General features: G+C 44.4%; 1 protein-coding gene across 4 annotated transcripts in view; it reads right to left on the bottom strand.

Moving 5' to 3' along the window:
• Positions 1-27,586, bottom strand: part of TASP1 (taspase 1) — a 224,660-nt gene that overhangs the window by 114,123 nt on the left and 82,951 nt on the right. For all 4 annotated transcript variants that reach the window (XM_077282571.1, XM_077282568.1, XM_077282569.1 and 1 more), the window contains one exon: positions 24,221-24,327. In XM_077282571.1, coding sequence (XP_077138686.1) covers positions 24,221-24,327 — 107 coding nt within the window. The remainder of the gene's footprint in view (positions 1-24,220; positions 24,328-27,586) is intronic.

Below are 27,586 nucleotides of genomic sequence, written 5' to 3'. Positions count from 1 at the left end.
GCAGTATCTTGATACAGCCCCTTTAATTTTAGATACTAATCCCTATGTGTACTGATGACTTGTATGTGGAACTATGACAAATGGTAAACGAATATAATAAAGTGCTAATAGATTTCAAATTGAAAAAGAAGTGTAAGGAAGATAGATAAACATTAAGTGTCTACTTTTCAACTGCCTTAGTCATTATCTAGGAATGACACAGTATAGTGTAGGTGTCTTCGCACATAAAACTGATACAAAAGCATAGTCTTACTATCCTGTTGCCTCAGAAAAAGTAAAAACTGCATTTACTGCAGTTTGGTCCAGTCTAATAAGATCAGGAACTTCATAACATATCATCTACTCTTTTTGAGTTTGTAGCTCCTCTTTATCTGAATTCTGCCAGCACTATAAGTGCCAGAACTCGCTCTCCCTTTGCTTCCAGCACACACTGCTCCTGCCATGTTTCAGTGGCTTTCCTGCTCTTAACTGAAAGCCCACCTGTTATTTGTGCATGCAGTTACACAGACGTGGGAGCAGTGGCAGAGAAACAAATACCCACCCCACTTGCTCTAATCCATATTGGTGTTTTGCGGAACACCGGGTCATTCCATATCAAGTAATCCAAATTTGGATATTTTTTTTTTTACTTGACATCTTTAGATTTTTTTATTTTTATGAAGTTCAACTTTAGTTAATTACAAATTAAAAGTTTTGATATTTTTTTTTCATTAGTCAATTTTTTACAGACTTCTAAAAAGCGCGAATTTTGGCCTGGTATGGCTTTATATTTTTATCATGTCTCGGGCTAGAATTAAGATAAAGAGGTGGGAGAGGCATCATTTATCTCTCGGTTATAAAAGCTAGAGGTGGTGCAACAAAGTACTAGTGAATTTGTGTAGGAGTGTTTTTTTGTTTGTTTTTCACGATTACATAATTTTTCCCCTATGCTTGGTTAAAAAAAGTAACCATTACTGACTACCACATTTTTTATGCTTGATTTCATTCAGTGTTTCTTAAAGCCAGAAAGTTGCCATTTGAAATGACTTTAGTTTTCTTCGATGTCTGTGATCTGCTTTTTTCTACAAAATTAAAAACAACTGAATGAACATCCTCCAAGGCCGGTGATTCCATAATTTTTGCCAGGGGTTGTATAAAATATGAACTAATCAAACAATTAATAGTACGTTTTTAAACTGGCCTTTTATCATCAATTTGTCCCTTCTAGTGGGTGAAATGTAATCTTGTCCATATGCGCTTACTAGAAATGGCCATTTCCTTTTGTGTCAGAGTATGTACGGCCGGTCATTGTGTTCGGCTCCACAAGAGTTCATATCTGATTTTTGTTAACTTTCAAAATGTCTGGTTTTCTTGGATACACAAAGGATGGCGCTGGATGCAAAAAAGTCACTTCTACTTCTTCATTTTCACAATCTTTGGAGAGTCCAGTAGCCGCCACCAGCACCAATCATATTCACAGGTCACATCACCAGTTATGTCATCCATTGCCGATCTTGTGCCGCCTTCTACCACTTCATGGACTTCACCGTCTTTGCTGAATGAAAAAATCCTTGTTTTTATTTTTGTTTCACTACATGGAATGAAAGTTTGGTATTGCCGAGTCCCTTTGATGGGTTCGGCTTCCTGTAACCGATGTTTTAACAAACTCTCCTCCTCTTTGTAGTCCTGGTTTGTACAATACATGAACTGGATGTTAAGAATATTTTTCTCCCTCCATTTGAGGAGTTTCCTGTGTGTTAAGATTTGGTGTGAATATGGCCGCTGGAGGCCCGAGCTGCCGGCCTGTCATCTGCTCTGCAGTCACTGTCTACCCGTTCATTCTCAGCCCTAACAAAGCTTTCTCCTCTGTCCTCTCCTGCTTCTAAGCTGTAACATGATAATACAGGAATATCTAAAAATCATGGATTATTTGGTAAATATAGACCCCACACTTTTAGACCACAGGCTGAACAGATCTGAATTCAAGATTTTCGAATTGACTCGGTAATAGTTTTATTTTTTAAAATATGATCCCAGCTTGTGTTTTGGTACACATGTGGCTAGGAGCATAGCAGGCATATGTGCTTTTATTTTGAAATTTTTAAATTAAACTTTTTTTAGGAAATGCATTTTAAAATGTTGCGTTCGCATGGGAAAATATTAACAAAGATACTCTTGTGACATATCTGGTGAAAGCCTGTACAGTTCTGAGTAGAATGGTGTTTATTTTGTTTCTCTATCTTTTTTCTAGCCGGAGTTATAAGGAGAAATGTAAAGGCAGGCAACACCGAAATTCGCACTTTTTCCAAACCCAGGGCTTCAGGAAAATGGCCGCCGCGATCTCCATCTGCGCACGCGCGGAATCCCGCGGCCATTTTCCTGAAGCCCCGGGCAGCAGAGCGCTCCATCTGCGCAGGCGCGGCCACAGGAAAGATGGCCGCGCCCACCGGTAAACGGCTGAATAGCGAAGACCGCGCCGTTATTCATCTCCTGGGCAGTGGATTCGCCTGCTGGACATGCGCACACCACTACGCCACCAACGTAATGATGAGCAGGATCCTGGGGGACAAATAGCGCTGTGACCACGCCCATCCGACCTGACCAACTTGAGTGACAGCAGAAAACGGCCACTTCACAAAGGTATTTCGGCAGCCTAACGGGGGTGTAAAGGCACCAAAAAGGCAGTAATGTAAAGCCCAGCTCTGCCCCTATTTCACATTATTTTTATCTAATCTTTAAAAAACGGGGTGATAGGTTCCCTTTAACTGAGAATCTGTCAGTAAATTTGTTCTAATAGTTCGATAGTAGAGTTTGGAGATAAATGGAAAACAAGTAGGTGAGAAGAAGCAGTTAATTCTTTGGTGGACAGAGCGCCTGCACTTGGTTTAAACTGCCATTCCGAGCTGACATTCCATTTCTTCGTTCCTTCATATTAACTTCCTTCTAAAAATCCAGAAATGTCCTTGCAATCAATAACGCGAGGCCTTCACTACAAAGTATTGTTTTTAATTCCACTCCACCTTCCTTGTGGTCCAATGTCTCCTGTTTTGCTATTTACTATGCATTATTTTTTGTACTTTTGGCTTTCTTACTAGTTGTACCTCCAAAAGGAGCTAACTTTAAAAAAAAATAATTATGTACCGGTAATTACATTTCATGCTCAAAGAACTGGAGCATATTTACTTTGCCCCTAGCAAGGGGAATTTGGCCCAATATTTCAAGAGTTTTCTTAATAAAAGTACTTTGAAACTAAATTATACTCATTTCTAGCAGTGTTTCTTACTAAATCAAGTTTTGGTCCAATGGGATAAGAAACCGTATTTTTGACATTTCAATCACTTATCAATCACAAAGCTACTTTGTATTCACACAGCACATTATGGGTCTCCACATTGTAAGGCCTCATTCTAATGTCTATTTTTCAAGAACGTGTTCTTCACATATAAAATACAAACCAATTTCAGTCTATGGAGCCATTCAAATATCCTTGCTTTATTATTGTGAACTCAAAAAAAACGTTGGCAAAAAAACCCAGACATTTTATTTTTAGCCAAGTCACAGATAAAAATCACCCATCTAAGTCAAAGGGTTTATGAAAATCACATCTTCGTGATATCCTTTTTTACCAGTGTAAGGCTATGATCACACGTTGCGTCTTTGCTGCATTTTAAGCAAATTTTAACCCCTTCATGACCCAGCCTATTTTGACCTTAATGACCTGGCCATTTTTTGCAATTCTGACCAGTGTCCCTTTATGAGGTAATAACTCAGGAACGCTTCAACGGATCTTAGCGATTCTGAGAATGTTTTTTCGTGACATATTGGGCTTCATGTTAGTGGTAAATTTAGGTCGATAATTTCTGAGTTTATTTGTGAAAAAAAATGGAAATTTGGCGAAAATTTTGAAAATTTCGCAATTTTCACATTTTGAATTTTTATTCTGTTAAACCAGAGAGTTATGTGACACAAAATAGTTAATAAATAACATTTCCCACATGTCTACTTTACATCAGCACAATTTTGGAAACCAATTTTTTTTTTGCTAGGAAGTTATAAGGGTTAAAATTTGACCAGTGATTTCTCATTTTTACAACAAAATATACAAAACCATTTTTTTTAGGGACCACCTCACATTTGAAGTCAGTTTTCGGGGTTCTATATGGATGAAAATACCCAAAAGTGACACCATTCTAAAAACTGCACCCCTCAAGGTGCTCAAAACCACATTCAAGAAGTTTGTTAACCCTTCAGGTGCTTCACAGCAGCGGAAGCAACATGGAAGGAAAAAATGAACATTTAACTTTTTAGTCACAAAAATGATCTTTTAGCAACAATTTTTTTATTTTCCCAATGGTAAAAGGAGAAACTGGACCACGAAAGTTGATGTCCAATTTGTCCTGAGTACGCTGATACCTCATATGTGGGGGTAAACCACTGTTTGGGCGCACGGCAGGGCTCGGAAGGGAAGGAGCAATATTTGACTTTTTGAATGAAAAATTGGCTCCAATCTTTAGCGGACACCATGTCACGTTTGGAGAGCCCCTGTGTGCCTTAACATTGGAGCTCACCCACAAGTGACCCCATTTTGGAAACTAGACGCCCCAAGGAACTTATCTAGATGCATAGTGAGCACTTTAAACCCGCAGGTGCTTCACAAATTGATCCGTAAAAATGAAAAAGTACTTTTTTTTCACAAAAAAATTCTTTTAGCCTCAATTTTTTCATTTTCACATGGGCAACAGGATAAAATGGATCCTAAAATTTGTTGGGCAATTTCTCTTGAGTACACCGATACCTCATATGTGGGGGTAAACCACAGTTTGGGCGCACGGCAAGGCTCGGAAGGGAAGGCGCGCCATTTGACTTTTTGAATGGAAAATTAGCTCCAATCGTTAGCGGACACCGTGCCGCTTTTGGAGATCCCCTGTGTGCCTAAACATTGGAGCTCCCCCACAAGTGACCCCATTTTGGAAACTATACCCCCCAATTAACTTATCTAGATGCATAGTGAGCACTTTAAACCCCCAGGTGCTTCACAGAAGTTTATAACGCAGAGCAGTGAAAACAAAAAATAATTTTTCTTTCCTCAAAAATGATTTTTTAGCCGGAATTTTTTATTTTCCCAAGGGTAACAGGAGAAATTGGACCCCAAATATTGTTGTCCAGTTTGTCCTGAGTACGCCGATACCCCATATGTGGGGGTAAACAACTGTTTGGGCGCACGGCATGGCTCTGAAGGGAAGGCACGCCATTTGGCTTTTTGAATGGAAAATTAGCTCCAATCATTAGCGGACACCATGTCGCGTTTGGAGAGCCCCTGTGTGCCTAAACATTGGAGCTACCCCACAAGTGACCCCATTTTGGAAACTAGACCTTTCAAGGAACTAATCTTGATGTGTGGTGAGCACTTTGAACCCCAAAGTGCTTCACAGATGTTTATAACGCAGAGCCGTGAAAATAAAAAAAAAAAAAATATTTTCTCAAAAATTATTTTTAGCCCAGAATTTTTTATTTTCCCAAGGTTAACAGGAGAAATTTGACCCCAAAGGTTGTTGTCCAGTTTCTCTTGAGTACGCTGACACCCGATATGTGGGGGTAATCCACTGTTTGGGCACATGCCAGGGCTCGGAAGTGAAGTAGTGACGTTTTGAAATGCAGACTTTGATGGAATGCTCTGCGGGCGTCATGTTGCGTTTGCAGAGCCCCTGATGTGCCTAAACAGAAGAAACCCCCCACAAGTGACCCCATTTTGGAAACTAGACCCCCAAAGGAACTTATCTAGATGTGTGGTGAGCACTTTGAACCCCCAAGTGCTTCACAGAAGTTTATAACGCAGAGCCGTGAAAATAATAAATACGTTTTCTTGCCTCAAAAATAATTTTTTAGCCCAGAATTTTTTTTATTTTCTCAAGGATAACAGGAGAAATTTGATCCCAAAATTTGTTGTCCAGTTTCTCCTGAGTACGCTGGTACCCCATATGTGGGGGTAAACCACTGTTTGGGCACACGTCGGGGCTCGGAAGGAAGAGAGCACCATTTGACTTTTTCAACGCAAGATTGGCTGGAATCAATGGTGACGCCATGTCGCGTTTGGAGACCCCCTGATGTGCCTAAACAGTGGAAACCCCTCAATTCTAACTCCAACACTAACCCCAACACACCCCTAACCCTAATCCCAACCCTAACCCCAACACACCCCTAACCCTAGTCTTAACCCTAATTCCAACCCTAACCCTAAGGCTATGTGCCCACGTTGCGGATTTGTGTGCGGATTTTTCCGCACCGTTTTTTGAAAAATCTGCAGGTAAAACGCACTGCGCTTTACCTGCGGATTTACCGCGGATTTCCAGTGTTTTTTGTGTGGATTTCACCTGCGGATTCCTATTATGGAGCAGGTGTAAAACGCTGCGGAATCCGCACAAAGAATTGACATGCTGCGGAAAATACAAAGCAGCGTTTCCGTGCTGTATTTTCCGCACCATGGGCACAGCGGATTTGGTTTTCCATAGGTTTACGTGGTACTGTAAACGTGATGGAAAACTGCTACTAATCCGCAGCGACCAATCCGCTGCGGATCCGCAGCCAAATCCGCACCGTGTGCACATAGCCTTATTCTAACCCTAATTCCAACCCTAGCCCTAATTCTAACCTTAACCTTAATTGTAACCCTAATCCTAACCCTAATTCTAACCCTAATTCTAACCCTAACCCTAATTCTAGCCCTAGCCCTAAGTGCAACCCTAGCCCTAAGTGCAACCCTAGCCCTAAGTGCAACCCTAGCCCTAAGTGCAACCCTAGCCCTAAGTGCAACCCTAGCCCTAAGTGCAACCCTAGCCCTAAGTGCAACCCTAGCCCTAAGTGCAACCCTAAGTGCAACCCTAACCCTAAGTGCAACCATAAACCTAAGTGCAACCCTAACCCTAAGTGCAACCCTACCCCTACCCCTAACCCTACCTCTAACCGAAAAACAAAAATAAATATATTTTCTGTATTTTATTATTGTCCCTACCTATGGGGGTGATAAAGGGGGGGTTTATTTACTATTTTTTTTATTTTGATCGCTGTGATAGAACCGATCAAAATGTACAGAGAACGAATCTGCCGGCCAGCAGATTCGGCGGGCGCACTGCGCATGCGCCCGCCATTTTCCAAGATGGCGGCGCCCATGCGAGAAGACCGAGGACACCGGGACTGGGTAAGTATGGGGGGGTGCGATCGGACAGCGGAGGGGGGGGAAGGTGGTGGTGGATTGGAGGACGGGGGAGGGGCGGAGGAGAGAGGAAGGCGCTTAGGACAGGACGGAGGGGTAGGGAACACTGATGGCGGCTGCAGATCGCCGCCGCCAGTCGGTGGGGGGGCCAGATCGGGGTCTCCAGCCATGGCAGATGCTATTGCAGCATCGGCCATGGCTGGATTGTAATTTTTCACCAATTTACATAGGTGAAATATTACAGATTGCTCTGATTGGCTGTTTCACTTTCAACAGCCAATCAGAGCGATCGTGGCCACGGGGGGGCGAAGCCACCCCCCCTGGGCTGAAGTACCACTCCTCCTGTCCCTGCAGGATGGGTGAAATTGGAGTTAACCCTTTCACCCGACCTGCAGCAGCGCGATCATTCTGTGACACAGCATATGCGTCACAGGTCGGATTGGCACCGACTTTCATGACGCATACGCTGTGTCACAGGTCGGGAAGGGGTTAAGCTGCATTTTACAGTACCAGCAAAGGCTATGAGATTTCAGAAATCTCATGCACACTCATTGGTTTATGCTCCTGACCGATTTGGAAAACTGCAGCATGTCACTTCTTTCAGAGTTTTTGCAGCGTTTTTTTACCCATAGAAAGCAAGGAGTAAGAGCAAAAATGCAGCAAAAAATGCAGGTATCAGTTTTTAATGTGTTTTTGGTGCAAAAACCTAAGGAAGTTGCATCATGTTTTTTTGGCCACTAAACTTTATCAACATGCACAAAAGACCATAAAAATGCAGAAAAAACTAAACAAAACCTTCTATTTGTAGCTTCTTTACTGCAAAGAAAGCAGGGTTTCCTGCTGAAAAAAGCAAGGTGTTAACATAGGCTGGTGGGTAGAAGCTTTGCAATTTATTTATTTTGTCAGACAAGAAAAATCACTGACGATAACATTTGACTCACTGACCCAACACTGACGAAAATTGGTTTTTTTTCACATACGAGAAATAACAGATGTGAATCAGACCTTACTGCATAAAAAAAAATAATACATCCTAGATATCACTGAATGAAATATTCCAGTTGCAAATCTTTATTCATTACATAGAGGAATGCGTTGAGCACAATAAAACATAAAAATGATCAATGTAAATGAACGGAAATCAAAATTAATATCAAATGGAAGTCTGGATTAGAAATAATACTCAAAATCAAAGAGGAAAATCAAATTACAGGCTGATCCAACTTCAGTGGAAATGCCTCAAGACAAGGAAATGATGCTCACTAGTGCGTGTGTGGCCTTCATGTGCCTGTAAAACCTCCCTACAATGCCTGGACATGCTCCTGATGAGACAGATGTATCCTGAGGGATATCCTTCTAGACCTGGATTAAAGCATCAGTCAATTCCTGGACAATCTGTGGTGCAACGCAGGATTGGTGGATGGAACGAGACAATGTCCCAGATATGCTCAATTGGATTCAAGTCTGGGGAACAGGCAGGCCAGTCCATAGCATCAATGCCTTAATCATGCAGGAACTTCTGTCACACTTTGGCCACATGAGGCCTAGAATTGTCATGCATCAGAAGGAACACAGGGCCAACCGCACCAGCATATGGTCTCACAATGGGTCTGAGGATCTCATCCTGGTACCTAATGGCAGACAGGGTACCTCTGGCTAGCACATGGAGGGCTGTGCGGCCTTCTAAAGTTCTCCATGGTGTCTCCGAACTATGTCACATATGCTCAGTATGAACCTGCTTTCATCTGTTTAGTACTCACGGCATCTATGTCAAATCTGCTAATTCTTGATGTTCTCTGGGAAATGCCAATGCCTTGCACAGTGTTGGGCTGTAAGCACTTGTGGACGTCGGGCCCTCTTACCACCCTCCTGTAGTCTGTTTATGACAGTTTGAGCAGACACATGCAGGATGGAAGCAGCACATGACAGAACGGGGGTGCAGGATGGAAGCAGCACATGACAGAACGGGGGCGCAGGATGGGAGCAGCACATGACAGGATGGGGGCGCAGGATGGGAGCAGCAAATGACAGAATGGAGGCGCAGGATGGGTGCAGCACATGTCAGAATAGGGGAGCAGGATGGAAGCAGCACATGACAGAATGAGGCCGCAGGATGGTAGCAGCACATGACAGAACTGGGGCGTAGGATGGGAGCCGTACATGACAGAATGGGGGCTCAAGATGGGAGCAGCGCATGACAGCATGGGGGCACAGGATGGGAGCAGCACATGACAGAACGGGGGGGTATGATGAGAGCAGCACATGACAGAATGGGGGCGCAGGATGGCAGCAGCACATGACAGAATCGGGGCTCAGGATGGGAGCAGCACATGACAGAACGGGGGCGCAGGATGGGAGCAGCACATGACAGCATGGGGGCGCAGGATGGGAGCACAAGACAGGATGAGGGCTCAGGAAGATAGTAGCACATAACAGGATGGGGGCGCATGATGGTAGCAGCACATGACAGGATTATGGTGGAGTATGGGAGCACCACATGACAGGATTGGGGTACAGGATGGGACCACCACATGACAGGATTGGGGTACAGGATGGGAGCATGTGACAGGATGAGTGCTTAGGAAGACAGTAGCACATCACAAGATGGAGGCACACAAAACAGGATGGGGGCTGCACATGACAGGATGGGGGCGCAAGATGGTAGAAGCACATGACAAGATTAGAGTGCAGGATGGAAGCAACACATACCAGGATGGAGACCATATACCAATATAAATAAATATATATATCGTTTTCACTTTGTATTGAAGAACTGCTGGACACCGGCAGCGTCACACCTTTATAACACCCCTTCCTCCCAGCCTGGGGTCCACAGTATCGCCCCACTCTTGCCTCTATCAATAACGACCCTGGTCACAAGAAATACTCTGCTGTTCTTATATACTTTCATGAAGAGAGAAACACTATTGAAATTAGTGAGGGTCTTAGCAAATTGACTCCCACCGATCAAACATTTTTGCGACATATGTCATGAGTTTGTCATAGGAAAACCTAGCTGAAATAGAGAAAGAAATTCACTGGCTCCTTACATTTCTGACATTCTATAAGTCCGCAAATCTTTCTTGTGGAGGATGACACATTAAACGATGTTATCGAGTTTTACGAGAAAGTGATGCTCACCCCTGCTAGGTGTCCGCTGGCCACAGAGACGCTACCTAAGAACTAATATAATGGCTCGTGATTTAGTTTACTCATTAGACAGATCCAACTACACAAAACTGTAGTCTTCCATTCAAGTTGTGCATATATGAGACGTCTCTATCTAACGGAACCAGACAATGTTTATGACTTCTTAATGGCTTACCAGTGATGGATCAGCCATTAAAACTTTCATTAAAAGTCATATGCAGCAGAAACTTGAACACAAAAAATAGAAGAGACTGTCAGAAAATAAAGTAATACCGATTACTTACCAGCAGAGTCCCTAGCTGCACCAGGGCCACCACATAGGCCGTACCCTGCCAGTCCTTCGATGATGGGACCCACAGACAATCACTAATCTTAGCTTAGACATTCACATGAATGGCATATGACTGTTAAGGCTAGTGACAGACTGCAGAAAGTTCTTAAAAAAAATATTGCCTCTATATTTGTGCCACAAAATTAACTTATCTAAATTTTAAGGGAACCTGTCACATTGTACATGTAGTCCAATCCGTGGACAGCATGGTTTAGAGCAGGGGTAGGGAACCTTTTTTCTGTCAACATGTCAGGACGTAATCTTTCACTGCACGCGGTTCAGCGATCAGTAATGAACACTGCGTGCATATGCTCACAGAGCAAGAAGATATTAAAATGCTGGTGGCCATCAAAACACAGCTTCCAGCTCTAGCACTGTAGTCCCCAGGAATCTGCCAGGGGCCGGAGAAAAGATCATAGCGGGCTGTAAATGGCCAGAGAGCCTGAAGTTCCCCACCCCTGGTTTAGAGAAAGAAAAGCTCAGCAGAAAGATGTATAAAATTGTTAGATAAGATTCAGCATAACTTGTATTTTCTTCATTGAAATCTTTGGTGTTTGTAGACATTTGAGTCCAGTGGGTGGTTTGACCAAGTGATTGTCCATGATCTCTCCATGCAGAGCCATACAGGAAAGACTGCCAATCACTGTTCGGACGGCCCACTGGACTCAAATACATACAAACATCAGGGATCTCAATGAATAAATACAAGTTTTACTTAAATTTTTCACACAAAAATGTACATAAATCTGATAAACTCCTACTGCTCTACAACATCCTGTCCACACAGATCAGATACCATTTTCAACATGACAGGTTCCTTTTACAAAGCAGCTCTTATGTATCACCAAACCGTGCTGACAATCATGTAGCCACGTAAATGTAAAAAGTTTCTAAATTTAAAAAAATAATAATAAAAAAAAAAATAGCAGTTTCTTAAAACCCTTGAGGCCTGTTCATTGAAAGGGATATCTGAGTTATTTTTTCCTATGGGTCAATAAACTTACAGATAGTTGCTAAATACCAGCCTGTTCTGCCCAGTGATGATATCTGCCGACTAGGGTTGAGCGAAACGGATCGGACAAATTCAAAAATCGCCGACTTTCGGCAAAGTCTGGTTTCGTGAAACCGGTACCCGATCCTACTGTGGGATCGGCCATGCGGTTGGCGATCATCGCGCGAAAGTCGCATTTCGTATGACGCATTCAGCGCCATTTCTCAGCCAATGAAGGAGGACGCAGAGTGTGGGCAGCGTGATGACATAGGTCTCGGTCCCCACCATCTTAGAGAAGGGCATGACAGTGATTGGCTTGCTTTCTGCGGCGTCACAGGGGCTATAAAGGGCGTGCACGCCGACCGCCATCTTACTTCTGCCGATCTGAGCATAGGGAGAGGTTGCTGTAGCTTCGTCAGAAGAAGGGATATAGTTAGGGAGGGAAGATTAACCCCCAAACCGCTTGTGCTGTAGCGATTTCCACTGTCCAACACCACCTTTTCTTTGCAGGGACAGTGGAGGCTAGATTTTTGTGCATCAGCTCTGTAGCTTATAAGGCTGCCTTATAAGGCTCCCTGATAGCTGCATTGCTGTTTGTACGCCGCTGTGCAAACCAACTGCATTTTTAAAAGCAAAAATCCTGTTGCTCCTTTCTGCACAGCTCCTTTCTGCACAGTTATCTTGTTTATTTGTCCACACTTTTGTGTGCAGCAGTCCTTTTTATTGCTGCCATACTTGTCCTGAGATCATTGTAGGGAGATTGTTATTGTAGTACGGTCCCTTTTTTTTTTTTTATATATATATATCTGCCTGCCACGTTCTGCCACTTACATTGTGTAGTGTAATACAGTGGGCCTGGTTTTTTCCAGCAGTCTCCCACATAATAAAGGGAGATTTAAATTGCCCCTAAGTGGATCTGCGTCAGTTCTGTTTGTCGTATATCTGCCTGCCACGTTCTGCCACCTACATTGTGTAGTATAATACAGCAGGCTTGGTTTTTTCCAGCAGTCTCCCACATAATAAAGGGAGATTTAAATTGCTACTAAGTGGATCTGCGTCAGTTCTGTTTGTCGTATATCTGCCTGCCACGTTCTGCCACTTACATTGTGTAGTGTAATACAGCGGGCCTGGTTTTTGCAGCAGTCTCCCACACAAAAAAGGGAGATTTAAATTCTCAACAAGTTTATATACACCTTCTACCTTGTTTTATAGTACCATATAACGGTTGTTAGTTTGGTTACATTTTCCCAAAAATGAGGAAGTCTGGTGGAAGAGGCCGTGGGCGGGGGTTGCCAGCTAGTACTGATGGTGGTGGTGGTGCTGCATCTGGTGGTAGTGGCAAAAGCACAGTAGCACCTAAGGCTGGAGGTGTTGAGCCTGCGTCATCGTCTGGCTACACAAGGCCTCGAAGGCTCCCTTATCTGGAAGAAGGAAAACCGCTTTTAAAGCCGCAGCAGCAGGAACACGTTTTGGCTTTCATTGCTGACTCAGCCTCTAGCTCTTTCGCCTCTTCTTCCGAAAGTTCGAAATATAAAAGCAGCGAGTCGTCAGTGGATGCTCCCGGTCAGGAACAAGTCGCTTCCTTGTGTCCTTCACCCAAAGCAAAAGTGAAGGATGCGGCAGGCGACACTACAGTTTACTCCATGGAGCTCTTTACACATACCGTGCCAGGGTTAGAAAGGGAAATAGTTAACAGCCCATTACAAGATGAATCGGACATGGAGTGCACAGATGCACAGCCACAGCTAGATTATTATGCTGTTCTATTGACTCAGATCACTACATTGCCCTCGCAGTGTACTGAGCCAGAATCTGACCCTGATGAGACTATGGTGCCCCGTCCTGAACGCAATAGCACCTTACACGGTGACACAGAGGAAGGTGCACATGACATTGAAGAGGAGGTGATAAATGACCCAGTTGTTGACCCAGATTGGCAGCCATTGGGGGAACAGGGTGCCGCTGGCAGTAGCTCTGAAGCGGAGGAGGATGATCCGCAGCAGGCATCAACATCGCAACAGCTTTCATTTGGCAGGCCCGTATCAGGCCCAAAACGTGTGTCTAAAACTAAAACAGTTTTAGGACAGCGTGGCCATCCGTTGAAAGTAGCACAGCGTGCAATGCCTGAAAAGGTATGCGATAGTAGGAAGAGTGCAGTGTTGCAATTTTTTAACCAAGATCCGAATGATCAGTGCAAAGTTATCTGTAAGAAATGCTCAAAGACCTTTAGCAGAGGAAAGAATCCCCTAAATTTAAATACAACGTGCATGCGTAGACATTTAACCAGCATGCACTTGCAAGCCTGGACTAACTACTAAACGCCCCGTAACGTTGGTGCACCCGCTCAGAATGAAGGTAGTCAGCAACGCTACATTGCTTCCCTCACTGTAAGCCCACCGTTTAGGACACCACCTGCAGCAAATGTGGAGGTATCGTCGCAAGGCCAAGGCAGTCAGGGAATCACCAGGTTCTTGGGAGGAAACACTGCATGTAGGCCAACATCAAGAATACCATCACCAACCCTCTCTCAATCTGCCATGTCCACCACCACCCCCGCTAGTTCCACCATATGCAGCTCTCCAGTCCAGCTCACCCTACAAGAGACTCTCGTTAGGAAAAGGAAGTACTCATCCTCTCATCCGCGTACACAGGGTTTGAACGCCCAAATTGCTAGACTAATCTCATTAGAGATGGTGCCCTACCGGTTGGTTGAAAGCGAAGCTTTCAAAGCCCTGATGGCCTACGCAGTACCACGCTATGACATACCCAGTCGACACTTTTTTGCGAGAAAAGCCATCCCAGCCCTACACCAGCATGTCAAAGACCACATTGTCCATGCACTCAGGCAATCAGTCAGTAGAAAGGTGCACCTCACAATAGATGCATGGACCAGTAGGCATGGCCAGGAACGTTACGTGTCCATCACAGCACACTGGGTTAATGTGGTGGATGCAGGGTCCACAGGGGACAGCCATAGTGGGACAGTTCTGCCTAGCCCACGGTCTAGGAAACAGTTGGCAGTAGGCGTTCGACACCCCTCCTCCTCCTCCAGAAGTGAAAGGTCGTCCACAGAGCACAGTCGCCCTACCACTCCATCCGCAGCTGCCAGTGTTGCACACGAGGTGTCCCATTATGGAACAGCTAGTGGTAAGCGTCAGCAGGCTGTGTTGGAAATGAAGTGTTTGGGCGACAACAGACACACCGCGGAAGTACTGGCAGAGTACTTGCAGCAAGAAACTCAGTCATGGCTGGGCAGTGTACATCTTGAGGCAGGCAAGGTAGTCAGTGATAACGGAAGGAATTTTATGGCTGCCATAGCCCTTTCAGAACTGAAACACATACCTTGCCTGGCTCACACCTTGAACCTGGTGGTGCAGTGCTTCCTGAAAAGTTATCAGGGGTTACCAGCCCAGCTCCTCAAGGTGCGAAGACTTTGCTCGCACATCCGCTGGTCACCCGTACACTCCAGCCGTATGCTGAACCATCAGCGATCGCTGAAGCTTCCCCAGCACCGCCTAATAATCGACGTTGCAACAATGTGGAACTCCACACTGCACATGCTTCAGAGGCTGTGCGAACAGAGGCGTGCTGTAATGTATTTGTGGGAGGATACACATACACGGGCAGGCAGTTGGATGGCAGACATGGAGTTGTCAGGTGTGCAGTGGTCGAAGCTACAAGACCTCTGTCAAGTCCTTCAGTGTATTGAGGAATGCACACGGCTGGTAAGTGCAGACGACGCCATCATAAGCATGAGCATCCCACTAATGCGTCTGCTGATGCAAAGTTTGACGTACATTAAGGAGCAGGCGTCTGCAGCCGAGGATGAGGGAAGCCTTGATGACAGTCAGCCATTGTCTGCTCAGGGAACTCTCCTGGACGAGGTGGCGGACGAAGAGGAGGAGGATGATGGGGATGAATATTTATGGGAGGAGGATGCTTCTCAGGGGGCAATAAAAACTGGTGGCGTTGCAAGGTCAGGTACAGGGTTTTTGCGGGAGACAAGTGATGTTGATTTGCAAGAAAGTGCTCCTCAGCCCAGCACAAGCAGTGAATTGACACCTGGAACATTGGCCCACATGGCTGATTATGGCCTTGCGTATCCAAAAAAGGGACCCCCGCATTATAAAAATGATGACCGATGATGATTACTGGTTGGCCTGCCTCCTGGATCCACGCTACAAAGGGAAATTACAAAATATCATGCCACATGAGAACCTTGAACAAATATTGGCTACCAAACAAGCAACTCTTGTAGAACGTTTGGTTCAGGCAATCCCAGCACACAGCGGCAGTGATGGTTCTCACACGAGCTGCAGGGGGCAACATGGCAGAGGTGTTAGAGGTGCACAAATCAGAAGTGGAGTTGGACAGTGGGGTTTTATGACCAGGTTGTGGAGTGATTTCGCAATGACCGTAGACACAACAGGTACTGCTGCATCGATTCAAAGTGACAGGAGACAACATTTGTCCAGTATGGTTACGAACTATTTTTCCTCCCTTATCGATGTTCTCCCTCACACGTCATTCCCCTTTGATTACTGGGCATCTAAAATAGACACCTGGCCTGAATTGGCAGAATATGCATTACAGGAGCTCACTTGCCCAGCTGCTAATGTGCTATCAGAAAGAGTCTTTAGTGCTGCTGGTTCATTACTGACCGAAAAAAGGACTCGTCTGGCTCCCCAAAATGTTGATGATCTAACCTTCGTAAAAATGAACCAATCATGGATTTCTAATTATTTTGCCCCACCTTCCCCTGCTGACACATAGCTTGCCTGAAAAATGTCTTGCTTTTGGCCTCCTCTTACTGACTGCTCCAATTCCTCCATTTGCAGCTGCGGAATGTCCACCATAGGCCATTTTTATACCTCCCTAAATGGGCTGACTTCCCCCACAGGGCCGTGATCACCACCTAGCGCAAGCACCCGTGCGAGTGCCGTTTGCCTGGACAGGTGGGTGTGCCCACTCTTGGGTGACGGCACTGGCACAGGGTCCCTCATAGTACAATGAAGTGTCTCGGACGGTGGTGGTGCACAACCAACGTCAGACACACCGTCGTAATATGAGGGGCCCTGTGCCAGTACCGCCGCCCACGAGAGTGTTCCCCCCCCAGGTCGAACAGTGCTCTACCACTTGCAATACTTACCTCTCCCTGCTCCACCAGTGTAGTCTGTGCTGATAAATCCTTCAATGGCACTGCCAATACAAATTTGTTGACATGGTAGATGATAGTTAAAATATACAGGGGCCCTGGCCTCCATTTAGACCATTTAATACTTTGCGCCAACTACCACTGTCTGCTACTCAGCAGAGGAGCCCACCCCTGTACGTAGCTATGCCACCTGTTTATTTTTGAAAATTGTTTTGGCAGACATTTACCTCACTTTATTATTTTGGCCTACTAACTGTGTCAGACACTCCTTACAGTTGACCTCCACTGAACAATCCAATGCCGCCTGTGTACCCCTGTAAGCAATTTTAAACTGCATTGAGCCTGCTTTTTTATTTTAGGCCTACTAAGTCTGTCTGCGCCACTCCTTACAGTTGACCTCCACTGAACTATCCAATGCCGCCTGTGCACCCCTGTAAGCAATTTTCAACTGCATTGAGCCTACTTTTTTATTTTAGGCCTACTAAGTCTGTCTGCGCCACTCCTAACAGTTGACCTCCACTGAACTATCCAATGCCGCCTGTGTAACCCTGTAAGCAATTTTAAACTGCATTTGCCCTACTTGTTTGGCTGGGCCTACTAACGCTGTCTGCCGCTCTTTGCTTTTCTCCTCCACTGAACAAAGCTGAGCTTCAATTTTCAGCCTATATCAGATATGAAACTGCATTTGGCCTACTTGTTTGGTTGGGCCTACTAACGGTGTCTGCCGCTGCTTGCTTTTCTCCTCCACTGAACAAAGCTGAGCTTCAATTTTCATGCTATATCAGATATTAAACTGCATTTGGCCTACTTGTTTGGTTGGGCCTACTAATGGTGTCTGCCGCTCCTTGCTTTTCTCCTCCACTGAACAAAGCTGAGCTTCAATTTTCAGGCTTTCAGCCTATATCAGATATTAAACTGCATTTGGCCTACTTGTTTGGTTGGGCCTACTAACGGTGTCTGCCGCTGCTTGCTTTTCTCCTCCACTGAACAAAGCTGAGCTTCAATTTTCATGCTATATCAGATATTAAACTGCATTTGGCCTACTTGTTTGGTTGGGCCTACTAATGGTGTCTGCCGCTCCTTGCTTTTCTCCTCCACTGAACAAAGCTGAGCTTCAATTTTCAGGCTGCCAGCCTATATCAGATATTTAACTGCATTTGGCCTACTTGTTTGGTTGGGCCTACTAACGGTGTCTGCCGCTGCTTGTTGTTCTCCTCCACTGAACAAAGCTGAGCTTCAATTTTCATGCTATATCAGATATTAAACTGCATTTGGCCTACTTGTTTGGTTGGGCCTACTAATGGTGTCTGCCGCTCCTTGCTTTTCTCCTCCACTGAACAAAGCTGAGCTTCAATTTTCAGGCTTTCAGCCTATATCAGATATTAAACTGCATTTGGCCTACTTGTTTGGTTGGGCCTACTAATGGTGTCTGCCGCTGCTTGTGGTTCTCCTCCACTGAACAAAGCTGAGCCGCAATTTTCATCCTGTTTCGAATATTAAACTGCATTTGGCCTACTTGTTTGGTTGGGCCTACAAACGGTGTCTGCCGCTGCTTGTTGTTCTCCTCTACTGAACAAAGCAGTGCCGTCTGTTTACTCCTGTTACCAATTTTGAACTGCATTTGGCCCACTTTATTATTTGGCCCTACTAACTGTGCCTGCCACTCATTACAGTTGTCTTCCACTGAACAAAGCAATGCCGCTTGTTTAGTCCTGTTACCACATTTGAACTGCATTTAGCCTACTTTATTATTTGGGCCTACTAACTGTGTTTCCTTCTCATCCTGCCCATTCACTGCTAGATGAGTCTGCTGGTACATTGACCCAGACCACTACATTCCCCTTGCACTCTACACAGCCAGAATCTGACCCTGCTGAAAGTCAGGTTCCCCTTCCCGCATACTATACCACCTTACACGGGGACAAAAAGGAAGGTGCAGATGAAAGTGCAGGTTCCTTCATCAGGTGGGGAGGGCATACTCGTTGGTGACGTCACTGGCACAGGGCCCCTCATAGTACGCAAAAGTGTCTCTGCCGGTGGGAGGCGCCCCCACCGTCCAACACACCGCCGTACTTTGAGGGGCCCTGTGCCAGTGCCAATGCGAACGGGTGTGCCCCCCCTGCCTGCTCAGGATCACAGCACTTGCAAAGTTGAAATACTTACCTCTCTGCGTTTCCTGGGCCCACGGAAAACTTGAGCCAGCCCTACCCCCCCCCCCCACAACTTTAGCCAAATGACCCCCAATTTTCAATGCCTAACTATTATTATAAGGCAAATTAAGACAAGCTTAAGTAACAAGAATTGATGTTTTTGGCATTAAAATGGGCACTGTAGGTGTTTTCCTGTCCTCCACTCACTGCTGACTTTGCTTCCCCATTGAATTGCATTGGGTTTCGTGTTTCAGTCGGATCCCCGACTTTTCGCAATAATCAGCCGATTTCACCCGACCCGACTTTTGACAAAGTCGGGTTTCGCAACCGAAAAAAGTAAAAGTCGCTCAACTCTACTGCCGACTTAAGTGTTGATTCTCCTGCTTCAGTTCACGTCTCTTCTTCCGGTCTGTTTTTTGCTGGGGTGTCACTGCCAATGTCATGCTGATGGACAGCCATCTACCAGCAGATTGACAGACGACTTTTCACTGCATATCAGAATGACATCGGCAGTCACGAACTGTTGACCGAATAAAGCAGAAGAGAAGACGCTGCTTTGTTGACTTGACATCACTGGAAGAAGGACAATAGGGTGCAGGAGAGGTCTGCGCTGGCAGAGATGGTTGTCTGGTGGAAAAGCAAGGTAATTAGCAGCTACCTGGATATAAGTTCTTAAAGAAGTTGTCCACTACGTGGAGAACTTCTTGTCATACATCTCGCTTGGTCCCGATAAAATAATAAGGCTTATATTCATCTCCTGTGCTGGCGCTGTTCCCGCGGTGGCAGCACTTGCTCTCCCGAGGCACCCGTTGTGACAAGTGACGCCGGAGCACCATCAGCGCCAGCACCACTGTCTCCGCCTCCTGTCAAATAGAGCATGTAGATGAAGTCAGAGATCAGCTGCAGCCCGGACTTCCTCTTCACGTTTGATTTGTGCGAAGATGGGAACAATGATACCAGCACTGACTGGGCGCCGGTGTCACAACAACTGAACTGCAGTGAGTATAGGCATTATTATTTTATGGGGGTCAAACATTTTGATCAAGAAGGGGTTGTCCTAGCAGTGGAAAACCCCATAGCAAAAAATAACCAAAGTCCCGGGTCACCCATTTAATGCTGGGTGACAGTACAAATTATTACAACCATAACTTTTTCTAAATAAACTGAGATAAACCTTTAATCCTTGGTTTCAGATTCTGCAGAATATCCATGGTCGTCTTTGAAGCCTTGAACAGTTGAGACTTTCCTTTTTACGGCATAACAGTTTGATATTGGACAGAACAGAATTACATTCCTATAAAGTGAGTTGTAGACACCTCCAGCCGCAAAACCGTTATTAAACTTTAACATCTCCGACTCCATCTTGCAACTAAATTGTACAAAATGTCTGTTGCATCATACGCTCTGTGCTGTACTTAACTAGACGCCGTAAAACAAAATTACACAACATGCTAGCAAATAAAACCAAAGGAATGGAAATAAACCGTGCAGTAAAAATCGTTACGGCTCCTACATTCATTTCCCAAGTCTGTTTAACACAGACAGTACTTGCAAAATCGATTTCAAATTTCCCCAAGACTAAAATCAAGACGAAACATAGGAAGCAAATGTTTATATTAACTGTATAAAATGTTAAAATCCCCTCCAGAAGCCAATCATGGAGAAAGAACACAGTGAGCGGCTTGACCTATAGTACACCCCATGTGATGCCCATTTTTCTTCCGATTATTGGCTCCGTGCATGTTTCCAACAGACCACAATGTTATATTTTATATGAGGAGAAAGACAAACTACTGTCGCCAATTAAAATAAAGTATAAAACGTTTTCATAACTGCTTGAAAGTAAAAGGTCTACAGGAGGGAGCACCCAACTAAAAGATTATAGGGGAAAATTAATCAAGACTGGCGATTTATAAGCCAGTCTTGATTAAAAGGACACAGGAGTAAAATGTGCCAATTTCATTAAAGAGGACCTTTCACCATATTTTAGGTGCCATACTGGTCTCATCATGATGAAGTGTTTGAAAATCTGAATAAAATGTATTTTTTGTATATATTTCTTGTCTCCATTATGGAGATATTAGATTGTAAATTTGATATATTAATTTCCACTTATTTCAGAGAAATTAAATGAGCTGTTAAGATCTATGGTCAGGACATAGATCTTCCAGAGAACCTGCCTCCAGAGCGTATTTTAAATGAAAGAGGGTGTCACCAGTGCGAGATATGTAATGACTGACAGTCTGCTTTCCTGATCTCACTTTTTGACAAAGACCGACCTTGCGGATACATTCATATGTATAACAATCCCTTCTACAAAAAGTGCCCACAGCACTTACAAGGGTGGAGGAGGGGCAAACTCCCACATTAATATAATCCTATAAGCACATCCGGAGCATGATGCCCCATAATAGACATAACGCCATCAATTTTAGTAAAAAAGTATACATTTTATTAGCATAATACAATATTTAAAAAACAACAATATTTAAATAATTGTAAATGGTGAGGGTCGATAGACGAATAGGATGGACACATTCAGCGGGAGAACGCACATTAATATATGTGAAGGTGCAACCAAAAACATCACAAAATATAATGCTAGGTAATATAGGGCATAAAAAGAAGTGTTGGAGCTGTCAGCGGTGAGCACAGTTAGCCCTGTCCGGACCAATATCAGGTTACTTAATGAAAGTAAGGACCAACTAACCACTCCTATAGCTACTCTCCCATATTGCACTTAGCCCATTTCAAGTGAAAAAACATCTATGCAGAGAGCCATAAGTGTTGCTTACCCATGTGTGGTTCAATGCTGACTATGTCCACCACGAGCCCCGACGCGCGTTTCGCGTACTGAGTTTCCTCGGGGGGCTGATCTCACTGCAGAGCTTACAACTAACACTTCTTTTGCTTTTAGCTCACAGGCAGTCAGTGTGGGGGGAGGGACAGGACAACAGAGCTTTGTTTCATTACAAACATCTGAAGCTGCACCTTCCATTTCATACTGCTGTCAGCCTTGTACTGTCCCACCCCACTGACTGCTGTTGCAATGAAGCACAGCTCTGCAGCAGGACTGACAGCACTAATCAGGAGATGGTAAAAAATTCAGAAGTTGTGAGTGCGTTTCTATTATACTTTTCCTGTTAACTGTTCCACTCATGATTTTGGCTTACAAATACTGACGTAAAAACTTCATCAAACACTGAAAGTGTGCAACAGGCCTAATAGAAGAGCTACAGCTGCAAATATGTTTGTAATGAAACAAAGCTCAACTTCTCCTGTACTATATTAGTTACAATGACAATCGGCATTGCAGTGACATCAGGAGAGCAAAGTGTCAGTCATTACGTGTCTCACACTGGTAAAACCCCTTTTAATTGAAAATAAGCTCTGGATACAGACTCTCTGGGAGATCTATGTCTGGTCCATAGATCCGAACAGCTCGTTTACATTTTTAAGAAAACACACGGATTTCTCTGGAATAAGATATCGGACCCCAGATATCAAGGTATCATTTTATTCAACTTCCTACGCCCTACATACCCATATAGATGTCTTAGGAGTGTTGATCCTTCCGGTAGATTGCCTTCAAATATCACTTTAAACTTTGTGGTGCAGAGAAAAATTTACATAAATATTTATGAGATCACAAAAATCCACAAAAAGTTATATAGCCGATATCACTATTATTGCCAGATGGTTCTGTAAAATATCATTTTGTTTGCTGCCAAAAGCATTGGAGCGAAGATAACAAAGGACCGACTATTGATGTTTATCATAAATTCAACCCAAAATGGAAAAAAAAAAATCTACTTTGTTCCTACACAACACATAACTAGCAGCGCAGCTGGAAAGAGCTTTTCCAATACCTACGAGTAATACAACTTGGAGGAAATTCAGCACTGCTGATATTAGAGGAACATACAAACAAGTGTCCCAATATAAACTATGAGCGTTCTGCGCTTCATTATAAATGATCACTTTATTAAAGAGGTAGGGTCATCTCACGAAGTGGAGGCAGAACACTGAAATTATATGCCATCTCTTAAAGTGTCACCAGGTCAAAAGTGGCAAGTTCTCCTTATATTCCCGCTGCCTTGAGTAATCTGTGTTTTTTTTCTAATCTACCATACAGCTCCAGATGTGATTATTTAGTGATAATTTTACAGGTTTTAACAATGGGGCCCGTCTGTAGACTGCTCTGCATTATTGACGACAAGTCAAGTCTAACATGTCAAGGTGAGGAGACTAAAGGCCCCGTCTCACATAGCGAGATCGCTGCTGAGTCACTAGTTTTGTGACGCAACAGCGACCTCAGTAGCGATCTCGCTATGTGTGACACGTACCAGGCCCCTGCTGTGAGATCGCTGGTCGTGTCGGAATGGCCTGGACCTTTTTTTGGTCGTTGAGGTCCCGCTGACATCGCTGAATCGGTGTGTGTGACACCGATCCAGCGATGTCTTCACTGGTAACCAGGGTAAACATCGGGTTACTAAGCGCAGGGCCGCGCTTAGTAACCCGATGTTTACCCTGGTTACCAGCGTAAATGTAAAAAAAACCAAACAGTACATACTCACCATCTGTTGCCCGTCAGGTCCCTTGGCGTCTGCTTCCTGCTCTGACTGAGCCGCCGTAAAGTGAGAGCACAGCAGTGACGTCACCGCTGCGCTCTGCTCTCACTGTACGGCGGCAGACAGTCAGAGCGGGAAGCGGACGGCAAGGGACCTGACGGGCAACAGATGGTGAGTATGTAGTGTTTGTTTTTTTTGGTAACCAGGGTAAACATCGGGTTACTAAGCGCGGCCCTGCGCTTAGTAACCCGATGTTTACCCTGGTTACCCGGTTGCTGCAGGGGGACTTCGGCATCGTTGAAGACAGTTTCAACGATGCCGAAGTCGTTCCCCTGATCGTTGGTCGCTGGAGAGCGGTCTGTGTGACAGCTCCCCAGCGACCACACAGCGACCACACAGCGACGCTGCAGCGATCAGCATCGTTGTCTGTATCGCTGCAGCGTCGCTGTGTGAGACGGGGCCTTTAAGGTGCAATGCTCCTCTGGGAAATATGCAAACTGTCTCTTCAGAGAGGACGAGGACTAGAACTCTAGTGCTTTTAGGATTGCTACGTCCTATAGCTAGTACTAGTACGAGTTCTAGCCCTCATCCTCTCTGAAGAGATAAATTACTGCATCTGAACACACTGGATGAACGTACCAGAAATGGGTAGCTGCCATTAAATACATCAAAATAAAACCAACCTTTTCACTTGATTGTCTTCTTTTCTTTACTTGGATGTGATCCGTTTCCACCTTTTCAGCCAGTTCCAGTTTTCTTTTGTTCCGTTTAAAAGCAGCCAGGCTTAACTCTGAGAAAATAAATATGTATACAGCCACCATTGTCACAAATTACCACAATTACCACGGTCATAAACAACATACTAAAGTATATTTGTAGCACCTTTAACCCCTTAGTGACAGAGCCAATTTGGTACTTAATGACCGAGCCAATTTTTACAATTCTGACCACTGTCACTTTAAGAGGTTATAACTCTGGAACGCTTTATCAGATCCCGCTGATTCTGAGAACGTCTTTTCGTGACATATTGTACTTCAAGTTAGTGGTAAAATTTCTTCGATATTACTTGCGATTATTTATGAAAAAAATGGAAATATGGCGAAAATTTTTAAAATTTTGCAATTTTCAAACTTTGTATTTTTATGCCCTTAAATCAGAGAGATATGTCACAAAAAATAGTTAATAAATAACATTTCCCACATGTCTACTTTACATCAGCACAATTTTGGAAACAATTTTTTTTTTTGTTAGGGAGTTATAAGGAGAGAATAATAGAGACCACATCACCTTTGAAGTCATTTTGAGGGGTCTATATGATAGAAAATAACCAAGTGTGACACCATTCTAAAAACTGCACCGCTCAAGCTGCTCAAAACCACATTCAAGAAGTTTATTAACCCTTTACGTACTTCACAGGAACTGAAACAATGTGGAAGGAAAAAATGAACATTTATCTTTTTTTTGCAAACATTTTACTTCAGAACCATTTTTTTTAATTTTCACAAGTGTAAAAACAGAAATTTAACCACAAATTTTGTTGTGCAATTTTTCCTGAGTACGCCGATACCCCATATGTGGAGGTAAACCACTGTTTGGGCGCACCGCAGAGCTTGGAAGTGAAGGAGCACCGTTTGACTTTTTCAATGCAGAATTGGCTGGAATTGAGATCAGACGCCATGTCGCGTTTGGAGAGCCCCTAATGTGCCTAAACAGTGGAAACCCCCCACAAGTGATACCATTTTGGAAACTAGACCCCTTAAGGAACTTATCTAGATGTGTGGTGAGCACTTTGAATCCCCAAGTGCTTCACAGAAGTTTATAACGTAGAGCCGTGAAAATAAAAAATCGCATTTGTTTTCACAAAAATGATTTTTTCGCCCACAAATTCTTATTTTCACAAGGGTAACAGGAGAAATTAGACCACAAAAGTTGTTGTGCAATTTCTCCTGAGTACGTCGATACCCCATATGTGGAGGTAAACCACTGTTTGGGCGCACCGCAGAGCTTGGAAGTGAAGGAACACCGTTTGACTTTTTCAATGCAGAATTGGCTGGAATTGAGATCGGATGCCATGTCACGTTTGGAGAGCCGCTGATGTGCCTAAACAGTGGAGACCCCCCACAAATGACACCATTTTGGAAACTAGACCCCTTAAGGAACTTATCTAGATGTGTGGTGAGCACTTTAACCCCCCAGGTGCTTCACAGAAGTTTATAACGTAGAGCCGTGAAAATAAAAAAAATCGCATTTTTTCTACAAAAACGATCTTTTTGCCTCCAAATTTTTATTTTACCAAGGGTAACAGGAGAAAATGGACCCTAGAAGTTGTTGTACAATTTGTCTTCAGTACGCCGACATCCCATATGTGGAGTAAACCACTGTTTGGGCGCATGGCTGAGCTCGGAAGTAAAGGAGCGCCATTTGACTTTTCAATGCAAAATTGACTGGAATTGAGATCGGACGCCATGTCGCGTTTGGAGAGCCCCTGATGTGCCTAAACAGTAGAAACCCCCCAAAAGTGACCCCATTTTGGAAACTAGACCCCCCATGGAACTTATCTAGATGTGTAGTGAGAACTTTGAATGCCCAAGTGCATCACAGAAGTTTATAATGCAGAGTCGTGAAAATAAAAACTATTTTTTTTTAACAATAAAGATTTTTTAGCCCCCAAGTTTTTATTTTCACAAGGGTAACAAGAGAAATTGGACCCCAAAAGTTGTTGTCCAATTTGTCCTGAGTATGCTGGTACCCCATATGTGGGGGTAAACCACTGTTTGGGCGCACGGCAGAGCTCGGAAGGGAAGGAGCGCCATTTTGGAATGCAGACTTTGATAGAATTGTCTGCGGGCGTTATGTTGCGTTTGCAGACCCCTAATGTACCTAAACAGTAGAAACCCCCCACAAGTGACCAAATTTTGGAAACTAGACCCCCTAAGGAACTTATCTAGATATGTGGTGAGAACTTTGAATGCTCAAATGCTTCACAGAAGTTTATAATGCAGAGTAGTGAAAATAAAAAAATATTTTTTTTTCCCACAAAAAAGATTTTTAGCCCCCAAGTTTTTATTTTCACAAGGGTAACAGGAGAAATTGGACCCCAAAAGTTGTTGTCCAATTTATCCCGAGTACGCTGATGCCCCATATGTGGGGGTAAACCACTGTTTGGGCGCACGGCAGAGCTCAGAAGGGAGGGAGCACCATTTGACTTTTTTAGCGCAAAATTGGCTGTCGTGTTTGGAGACCCCCTGATGTACCTAAACAGTGGAAACCCCCAAATTATAACTCCAACCCTAACTCCAACACACCCCTAACCCTAATCTTAACCCGATCCATAATCCTAATCACAACCCTAACGATAATCACAACCCTAACCCCAAAACAGCCCTAATCTCAACCCTAACCATAACCCTAATCAAAACCCTAAATCCAACACACCCCTAAACCTAATCCCAAACGTAACCCTAATCCCAACCCTAATCCCAAACGTAACCCTAATCCCAACCCTAATCCAAACCCTAATCCCAACTCTAACCCTAACTTTAGCCCCAACCCTAACCCTAACTTTAGCCCCAACCCTAACCATAACTTTAGCCCCGTCGTCACAAAAAAAGTTCAATGTAACCTTTTTTTTGTACGTCGCGTCCGCCATTTCCACGCATGCGTGGCCGTAACTCTGCCCCCTCCTCCCCAGGACATAGACTGGGCAGCGGATGCGTTGAAAAACTGCATCCGTTGTGCACAATTTTCACAATTTGCGACCGCCCCGTACCGACGCAAGTGTGAAAGAAGCCTAAGGCTACTTTTACACTAGCGTCGTACTCGGCCCATCGCAGTGTGTCGGGCCGACGTACCGACGCTAGCGTTGTAAGCGCCACACAACGGGTGCAGCGGATGCTGTTTTTTCAACGCATCCGCTGCCCCATTGTGAGGTGCGGGAGGCGGGGGCGGAGTTCCGGCCGCGCATGCGCGGTCGGAAATGGCGGACACGTCGCACAAAAAAGTTACATGTAGCTTTTTTTGTGCCGACGGTCCGCCAAAGCACGACGCAT

This window comes from Ranitomeya variabilis, chromosome 2 (assembly GCF_051348905.1).
Source record: "Ranitomeya variabilis isolate aRanVar5 chromosome 2, aRanVar5.hap1, whole genome shotgun sequence".
Taxonomy (NCBI): domain Eukaryota; kingdom Metazoa; phylum Chordata; class Amphibia; order Anura; family Dendrobatidae; genus Ranitomeya; species Ranitomeya variabilis.
The sequence above is the reverse complement of the archived record's forward strand: the minus strand, read 5'-3'. Positions and strand labels throughout refer to the sequence as shown.